The 9909-nt window shown below is 36.2% G+C and overlaps 1 protein-coding gene across 5 annotated transcripts in view; it reads right to left on the bottom strand.

Moving 5' to 3' along the window:
• Positions 1–791: 791 nt before the first annotated feature.
• The window catches only part of TANK (TRAF family member associated NFKB activator), a 28062-nt gene continuing 18944 nt past the window's right edge, over positions 792–9909 (bottom strand). For 4 of the 5 annotated variants that reach the window (XM_054830405.1, XM_054830406.1, XM_054830408.1 and 1 more), the window contains 3 exons: positions 8887–9005; positions 6684–7264; positions 792–2327 (listed from right to left, as the gene is read on the bottom strand). In XM_054830405.1, the coding sequence (XP_054686380.1) occupies positions 2160–2327; positions 6684–7264; positions 8887–9005 (868 nt within the window). In that variant the 3' untranslated portion in view covers positions 792–2159. Of the gene's footprint in view, positions 2328–5648; positions 5730–6683; positions 7265–8886; positions 9006–9909 lie in introns of all 5 variants that reach the window. The other variant, XM_054830407.1, reaches the window with a different exon arrangement.

Below are 9909 nucleotides of genomic sequence, written 5' to 3'. Positions count from 1 at the left end.
GGCCCACTCGGGGACCGCACTCGCCTCCCACTTCAAGTCACTCACAACAGCTTAGTGTGAGATTTATTTATTTATTTTAAAACCAGACTGCTGCCCCTCGCAGTGGTCTGATCGGTGAGCCTATCTGGACGCCCTCAGGCAGCAATAGTTATAAGCACACAAAATTAAACAGCTTGCTAAGACGCCGCACTGGGCAGGAGCTCTCATAGCGGGAGATGGATGGATTCTGCTGGTGGACGAAGCTTTGGACAACCGTGCGCCCCCCATTTTCTCCGCCCCCGCCTTGCCCGCTCTGCCCCGGCTGCAGGGGAGGCCGCAGCTCTGCAGGTGGAGCGGGGGTGCCAAGCTGCCTCCAGCAACAAAGAAGCGTGGCCCAGCGCGGGGACTGGGGCTCGGCGCAGGGCTCCCTTCCCTGCCAGCAGAAGAGCTCAGGAGGAAAACGCCTCCGTGCATGGAGGGGAGGGGGGGGAACGGGGGACAGATGACTTTATTTTCTTTAAAGGTGATTCGCAGTTTGTTCAGCTCTTAATAACGTGAGCTCCTGAGCTCGAATTTCACGGTTGAGAGGACAAGTCGGTTTTGCATCGGGCTGGCTGGAGATAAGCGAATCCCCTTCCCTCCTCCCAATCCTGGAACTTCTGCCTCTCCCAGGAACCACCCCCAGCCGTGCTCCCCGGGGAGGTACTTCATACGCCGTACGGCAAGTCCAGGGACGAACGTCTCCTTCTCAGCGCTGGGTACCGGCGGGGTTTAGAGCTGGTAATAGTAACAAACTTTTTCTCCAGGTCATGTAGCATACGTGCACTGTACACTGCTGTTTATTACAGTACACTCTGTTGACAGCCAGTCATAAACATGAGATGTTTAAAATAGAGAAAATAATTGCAGAAAAATCAATTTCTAAAAATTATGCAGGTGTTAATTCTTCCAGAAATTGGTCACCTGCGAACAAGTCTTTAAAAAGAGAAACTGTTGTGCTTTGCTGCTATGAAAACATTAATGCTAATTATCAAATATCAGGACTAAAACCTATATTCAGTTCAGATGCAAAAAGCTGCAAGTCACCCTTTATAATTTAATTTAAATTACTTAGTAAAAACCCCTCACTTTTTAATTTGATCCCAATAAATCCAGAAAATGTGCAAAGTTTATCAGAATGCAATGTTTCAACTAAACACAAATTTAAATGCCATTGAGAAAGCCACTAAGCATATTCAGGTTAAAAATGAAGTCACTGAGATTTGGGTAATTAGGTTTTCCCCTTTCCTTTCTAAGCTGTAACAGACTTGAGTAATCCTTCATAGCAGACCAGAAGGAAAGGTAAATAATCTTTGGTATTTTTAGTTTTAGGGAAAGTTTGACCTTTTCTTACTCTGTCCTTCATACTAATATAACCTTGTTCCATGAAAGTATTTTTATTATTAATTAATGCTAGAAAGGTACACGAACAAAATAGTTATTTTTCATAACAAGTAACAGATATCCATAGAATTGCTACTGTTACATTTTGGCAAAAGGGTCATTTATGTGGTATGTTTGCTTACTCTGTCTAGTAAACAATTCATCTAGGAAAGTCAACCATTCATTTATGTTACCAGTGAGCAAGCCTATCCTAATTTTGGCACACCTGGCATTCAGTTACTGTGATGATTTTACTAGAATTTGAATTAAGATGTTCACTATTGTAAATTAAATTTGGTAATTTTATAACAGAAGTGAAAAATGAGACCCTGCTTCTCTTCCTGTTTACTTCAAGGTGAACATAATCACATCACTGGATATTGAGAAAAAAAATCCTAGCATTACTCCAATTTCCCCAGCCAGATTAAAGCATTAATCCTGCAAGTCTACACTCATAAATATAATCATGACTTTGGGCCTATTCAGGCAATGATTAATTGAAAAAAAAAAAAAGCTGTTTAACATCACTCTCAAAGGTAATATTGAAGCATAACAAGCAATAATGCAATTACAGTACTAGTGACTTACAGTTTCATTTTGCCTCGTCAAAGGACAATTAAAATGTGCTTATCTGACACATAATTTCAGTCATGAGTTCTGGTTACGAAAAGTCTTAATTCTTAAATTCTTAGCATATCTATTGAATAAAAAAACCCCCAAATGTATGCAAAAACAGTGATCCATTGAATTCTCATACATTAAGACTGTACTTTAAAGTGGGAATTCAGATGCCGAAGAAAATCTTCCTTAGATGTTATAGATGGTGGGAAAACTTCTCGACAGAATTCACATATTCCACACTGATTCAGTTCAGAGGCTGTATAAGCTTGTGCCAGCAAATCATTGTCTTGAGGCTGCCAAATGAGCTAAAAGAAACAGAAAATTATTATTGCTGTGGTTTACAATATAGTTTACATTATGCTGTGATTTATATTAAAAAAATACCTGCCTCTTTAAACTAGGTGTCCTTTACACCTGCCTGGCCAGAGACATTAACTAGAGTTCTCATTTAAGAAAAGCAAGATAGGACTTTGTTTTTTTTAAAAGTTCTATAAACATACTATCCTTGCAAACAGGTAGAATGCCTTGGTATCTATTAATGATAGATACTGCTATGAGCAAAAGACTGTAATATCAGTCTGATAAATATTAAGGCTTTTCTGTAACTTTGTGTTTCAGTATTTTACTGTAGAAGTCATAGTACATAATAGCCATTTAACAGAAATGAGAAAACACATTTTTACCTTAAAGTGGTTCTCATACAGAGTTCATATGAATCATATTTTATTTCTATTCTTATTGACACATAACTAGTTTTCAGTTTACTTACAAAATGACTAGAGCAATGTCATATTGCTTAAATTACTTATTTGCTCCAACTGCCTTTTAGCGTAAATGTGTCTCCAATAATCTGGTTTGGGATTCCTTATGCCATGACAGGATCAAACTCAATGGGACTATCTGAATATCTATGCATGCGTTCAGGCAATTCTGTAAACTATGCTAAATTTAGTTCAGCAGCTGTACTGCTCTTGGTCCCTGAGCTAGTTAGTTTAAAGCCAGCAAGTCTGTTTACCTGACATTGGAGTTCAAGGGACTTCAGCCTGATATACACTTTAAGTCAGAGTGTACACTAATTATTTAGCATCATATCAACTTGCAATCACAACATCTTCTATCAGTTTTCAAAGTAAAGTTAAAAATTAAGTTTTATTACTTTAGTATTAGCAACACAAGATAAAATACCTATGTTTGTGTTATATGGCCTGGACGATAAGGTTTTGAGTAAATTGAAAACTGAATGCATATTGCTGTGACTGCAAAGTAGACAGAATGGCAGCAAGCTGGTACGAGCTCTGTGTGGGGATGGAACCTAGAAGAGGAGAGTGCCCTACAGTTTTTTTGGCTCCGTTTTCTTCTCTCTTGCTTCACTCACACATGGAAAGGCAAGCAAGAATACTTTAGAAAGTAGTTTCTTTAGAAGTTTTAAATGTCTTGCTATCATTAATTTTCATATTTTATTCAGATTTCATCATGGCAAATAGTTAGACTCTATTGTTTGTTCCTCCCCTGGTAACTCACTGTACAACTAACCTGGCTTTCATAGTGGTTAATTCTTGGTTTTAAACCAGCTAAACTTCTTGGAGTCAATTTCCTGTCCATTCCCCAAAACAGTGTTTAGCTTATCAAATAGCAATAGCAGATTTACTGTCTTTCATTATGGTCAGCAATCCATATAATTAAATTGACTAATTAGTAATTAAGTGCAATCACACCACTTTTTTCAGCTCAAAGAGTCTACTTATTGTATGTTGCTGGTGTAAATTGCATATTAAATCTATCTAGACACTGACACACTTAAACATCCTTACAGAAATGTGTTTGGAATCACTTGTTTCTAGTATCTTATGATGTAAAGCACCATTTAAAAAGAAAGATAAAATAGTATTGTAAAAACCACGCAAAGGACATAGATTTCTAATCCTGGAAGCACAACAAGGGGAGGTACTCATCCAGCAACCCACTGAAGCAGGCACTTAACATTTCTTTCTTTGAGTGTTAAGCATGTGCTTAATATGCTTTTCAGGACAGGGATATATTTAAGCAGATGTGCCATTTCAAAAACATCAATATTTAGATTGAGATCAATAAGCTATTGATTTGCTTTTAAAATAATGAACATTCTTTGAAATATTTTTTGTGGAAACAACCCCCTCAAACTGTGAATACCGATAAACACATGCATCTATATGCAAGTCTCACTTAAATGTAGTCTGTAAAATCCTAGGTCCACTAATATCCATGTTTATTTTAATCTGCTGCTCTTTTCAGTCACATAGTTGGTTTTTTTTTTTAAAGTTACATCCTAAGAAAACAGTACTGAGTTTTCACATTTAGTATCCACATAGAAGGAAAGAGCTAAATTTATTACAGCAACTGAGAGCAGTTCCAAGAACTTACTGTTGCCAAATCTATTGCATTTATGGGGTTTTCCATTTTATAAGTTAACATATGTAGTAAATACTTGAAAGTTTTATCTACACTAGGAAAAAAAAAATCAGGTATATAATTCCTCCCTATTGGAGCTTCACCAGTGGCAGGGATGATGGAAGCTGTAAGCAGTGTAACGTCCCCTTAGAAAGGTGGTAAAAATACTGAGAACAAGTTTATGCATAAATTTTGCTAAGGTTAATACAGTCAAAAGGGCATGTATGCAAGTAACTTTTAAAAAACATTAGTTTTAAGCCACATATATATGTTATCTGTGAATCAAATCTCTAGCATAGTTAAGAGTCAGAAAAAACTCTAAAGCTGAGTCCGATTCACTTGGAAAAATACTTAAAAACCTCTTTTGAAGGCAGCTGAATAAAGGATGTTTAAATATATTGATATACACAGATGTATATTTAATGGTTACTAAAGTAATATTGGCTTGTTTCAAACAAGCTTCAGGATAAGATAGAACATTTTAATCAATGTCCTGTATATTCTACAGTGCTATTGTCGATATGACTTACAAATACTGAAACAGTTCACCATTGCCTTTCTCTTTCTCAAGTGTTAGCATTATTACATTTTCTCCACAAAGTAGATAATTTACATTTTAAATGATGGCTCCAAATTAATCTTATTTTGCAGAAATTCCAATGATCAAACCAAAGGCATATTGCTATTCAACCACAATTCTTCTCTACTTTTTAAGCTGCATACTGCCCTATCAATTTATAATCACATACCAGCTGTTTCATTTGCTGTAATATACAATGCAGGGTGCCATCTATTGAAAAATGAATACACAGACTAACTAGTAAAAGAACAAGCTGGAGAGGGAATACAGAAAAAAAGGATAGTAACAAGCAATGGAGTGAATGCTTCACAGCTCCACAGGAACTCTCCCAGTGATAAAATAAATCGTTTAATTTGTTTAACTCAGTCAGAACTTTAACTGAGGATCCGATGAATAATAAAGCACAATAAAAACTGTGATTAGTAAGTTGGTATAGAATTGAGATCTCCTACATTACAAATAGATATTTAAAATACATTTTGAAAAATCAGGCTTATAGTTTAAAATACAATGATGAAGAACAGCAAACTTTCCATGCTTTAAACTTTTTATCCAAAACTGGTTTGCAATAGAAAATTAAACTAGACTGGGTACATTTTAGGAGAAGAAAACATCAAACCTTTCAAACACTTTCCAAATACTAGTTTTGCATGTCACGCAGTGGCCAAATTGAGAGGTAAAGCTCTTCTGCTGTATGTACCTTGTCATTAGCAAAGAACACAAAACCGCATCAATGTAAATAGTAAAAATATGCCAAAGACACCCTCACAGAATTCCTAAATATCACTATCTGCTTATTCTTGAAAAGCTGTTCTCTCACAAGGTGTGAGAAAAGCCACAGAAATATACAAAAATCAGTCTGTAAAGGTCCATAATAATTTTGCCAGCAATTTCAGTTGAGACAGGACGTTACACAAAAGCAGCAAAGTATTCAGAGATGTGATTGTCAGAACCTGCTGAAATATTTTCTGCATTACAGCAACTGGGCCTTGCTTTCAGAAGTTCCCATTGACTTCAAGTAACTATAACTGAAATTCAAGCCCAAAGTATCTACATAAACCTAAAATAAAGTATTTTAGTGAACTTCCCTTCATTTGAAAAAAAAAAAAAAAAGCTTTCCTCCTTGACTGCTTAAACTATGAGGAAAAAAAATTAAGTTCTCTTAGAGGGGAGGAATAGGGTGCTGTTTATACCTCAGATCAAGATAAGTAGATCATTTTTCTACAGTGAAGTATTTATCTGTTCAGCTTTTTAATTAGTCCATTTGTCAAATTCTCTGCTGTACATTAAAAACAATTAAAATAATTATGTGCCCTATTCAACTGAGATCAAGGGTAGAAAGAAAGCAATCTAGGGGGCAACTTACGATTAATGACAGCTTTGAAATAGATATAGAGGCAATTAATATCTAAATGAACTGAAATTTGTGCAAGCATATGCAGTGCTTACATCTGCTTAAATTCCTGCCCTTTCACTGGAAAAGTGCCTTGTACACATACTTCAGTATCAGAAAGAACTGACAAGAGATATTGTCTTAAAAAAAGACTGATGAGATATTTCATAGAATATATTAATCCTGTCTCAAAGTTCTTTGCAAAGTGATTGCCCAAACCATTACCATTTTTTGAAATGTACAGTATTTATAGAAAGATACCTGATGAGGACCTCTGACGGTTGTCCCAGCAACTTCTAAAGAAAACATTCCTTCAGGTACACCCTGGTTTGTGTGCTTAGGTACAAATGTGAAACCAGTGTCTGTTGTTTTTAAACATGTTTTGTCACGGATATTTTCTATGGGCATGTTTGCATGATTTGGGGGGTTTGTTTTGTCAACAGTAGTTAAGCTTTGTAAAGCTGAGGTCATAAGATCGACTCCATGAGCTTCAAATGAGTTAGATTCCAATTTACTGGGGTTAACAGCACGGTCTCTGTGCTCCAGGTTAAAATTATGATCTTGAAGCATGTTTTCAGCTATACCAGTACAAGGAACTGTTGGTTTTTCCTGAGTGCTCTGCAAGAAAGCAGAGTCATTGTCTGTAGGTGGAAACTTGACATTAAATTTAGAAAGTGATTCTACAGAGTTGTTGTCCTCATCTTGGCCCACTCCTCTTGGTGTGATAGATGTGATGCATGATGCACCTCTATTTATATCCTTTATAACCCGAGGCTTAAAAAGCTCTTCTGCTTGTTCATCAGTTTTATCAGTACACTGTATCGGCATGGAAAACTGTATTTCTGTGAAGAAAGAATGAAGAAAACATTAAATAGTCCACTGAAGTATAGTTATTAAAGGTGTGGTGTTGGGGTATTTTTCCTGAGAGGTTTTTGGTCTTCCTTCTTGGCTTTTTAACCTTTATTTTTTCTCTTTGAAATCAGTTTGAGGCGTAGTTCTCTTTCACAAACATCAGCTCTGACACAAAAACTATCAGAAAAGAAATAAAATTAAATAATTCTGTTCCAATAATTCTATTTCTTTTTGATTTATGGCTACAAACATTTTCATTTTATTGAAAATTATGTTGTCCCATACTCTTAACACATACTTGCATATATTTACTGAAGTGTTCTGGCAGAAATAGAAGCTGGAACCAAAACCATTTCACATGGTGCCAAGAACACACTAAGCGCCATGAGCACGATTTTAGAAGGTATTCAGGTACCAAAGTCCCATTGGTTTCCAAATTAGGTAAATATTTAACTGAATAACTATTCAGAAGTGAGACCATATTTTCCCTTTGTTTTGAGAACTACCCCTTCATTCTTGGCACTTTATTAACAAAAATGGTAATAATATACATGGTTACTCCTAATCAGGTGAGAGAATAACTTCAGTACACATTTATTGTACAGCAGCCTTCTGACATCACTCAGATATTGTAGTAATGTGGGCCACAGGAGTAACAGAAATCAAGCAGATTAAATCTGTATCATGTATAGCTTTTTGCACAGTTCAGTTAGGCACTCAAACAAACAAATCCATTCTGAAATAAGCCAAGCACTCATCCCCCAAAATTCCCACCCCCAAATAATAGTTTAGTAGTGTATAATCAGAATATAACAATACAGTTCAGACATAGCAATTTGAAGCCACAAGCTAAACATTAGCACTTCATGTAACAAAACTTCAATAATGGTATAACCTAAATTAGAAGCAAGCACTAAACTCAGCGTCTTTTGCTTCAACCATGTAGGTTTGGCAGGTGTTTTTTGAAATCACTTAAGAGTCTGATCCTACTATTAAGAAAAGCTAGTAGGGAATACCCATAGTAGCTCATATTGTATTAAATGTAAGCATTAGCAAAACTGGACATTCAGGATCTCTTACAGTTGCAACATAAATCAAGGCTTTCTTTTGTTTTCAGGAAGATTAAGCTCTTGTCCCATATAACAAAACAGTATTCAAAAGTTTGCACAAGGAAGTCTAGAAAATAAGTCCTCTGACTCTCCTCAGTCCAGCAGTTTTCCTCTAACAGATATGGGGCTAGAGACATTCATAACAGACATCTTTTCAACTGACAGCTAAATTAAAAGCAAGCAAGTGCTGTCATTCACACAGTATGATGGGATACCACATGTAGTAAGTGCCTGCCTCTCACTCCAAGGGACAAAACAATTACAAGAGCCATTGATGTGATGACTGTCTTTTATAGCATGTGATTTGGAGCATTCATCATAGAATGCCAAAACTGGCGGTGCATTTTCTTGGTGAAATACTGAGCACCATGTGAACAGACTTGAAAAAGGCAGATGGTAAACAGTGGAAGTACTTCTATGTATGTGTAATTTACAGTATTTTCAAATATAAAGCAAAGCTTTCAAACAGTTGAATCACAATAAGAGCTTAAGTATGATATTACCAGTTTCAGGTTCTGGCTTTATCTTAAATTTACTCAGTTGGTCTGTTTGTTCTCTGGCTAGCATACATATTCGGTGACACTCTTCTTTCATGTCCTGGAAAATAGTCTCCAGATTCTCCCTGGAAGATCAAAATGATAAATTAAAGAGTCAACCAATTCAGCTTGTTGTGACCTTTCATCCAGTCACACCCACAAACCAGAAAAAAACAATAGTGTAAGCTACTTTTCTTGTATACTTTGTTCCTCAACATATGTATACATATTTTTGTTCTCCTCAGTAAAAGCAAGCAGAAAGGGAAAAGAAAATGTTGTCAAAGAGCTGTTTAGTCCTATCACATACGTTTGAGCTTAAGGCCTGACCCTGCAAAGACGTCCCCCCCAAAAATCCAGCCTTTACATTTCTTTGACTGCCCTCAGGTATTTTGTGGAATAGCTTATCTTTCACAAGGGTACTGTTTCCATCTCATTCCAGGGAGAATAAGATGCTGCTGTTGTGAACATTTGTTTTCCATTGTTTTCTGTGTGCTTCAGACTTTGCAGGAGAAGAAACACACAAGCATTTGTTACTGCTCCTTCCTTCTCTACCTGACATTTTGGAGAGGGGTTCGTGAACTCACTCCTCTTGTTTTATACAATACCACACCACTTGCATTTTTTAATTATATCTTTTCCAGAGTATCATATGGACATCAGATATTTAGTTATCTGCACTGAGAATGGTGAGAACAGTTCTTCGTGTTGGTGTGAGTTTTATTTGCCCAAAGGCACTACATTCTTCAGTTAGTGATGCATCCATAAAATTCCATTGTGAAATTTTGATGAACTTACTGAGTAATTTCTATTTCTAAGCACAGTATCATGGATTTTATAAAATGAACTTCAAGGATGAAAAAATGAACTTGGTGACAAACTGGATTTGTGTTCTTTTTTGCATCTTTGTATCAAAAGAGCTCAAAAGGGGATTTTTCTTTAATCTAGTGAATTGTTTTCCTTTTTATTGCTTATTCATATAGCAATCAGGAG

The sequence above is a fragment of the Grus americana genome, chromosome 6, assembly GCF_028858705.1.
Source record: "Grus americana isolate bGruAme1 chromosome 6, bGruAme1.mat, whole genome shotgun sequence".
Lineage (NCBI taxonomy): Eukaryota > Metazoa > Chordata > Aves > Gruiformes > Gruidae > Grus > Grus americana.
This window is presented reverse-complemented; position numbering and strand designations above follow the sequence as displayed.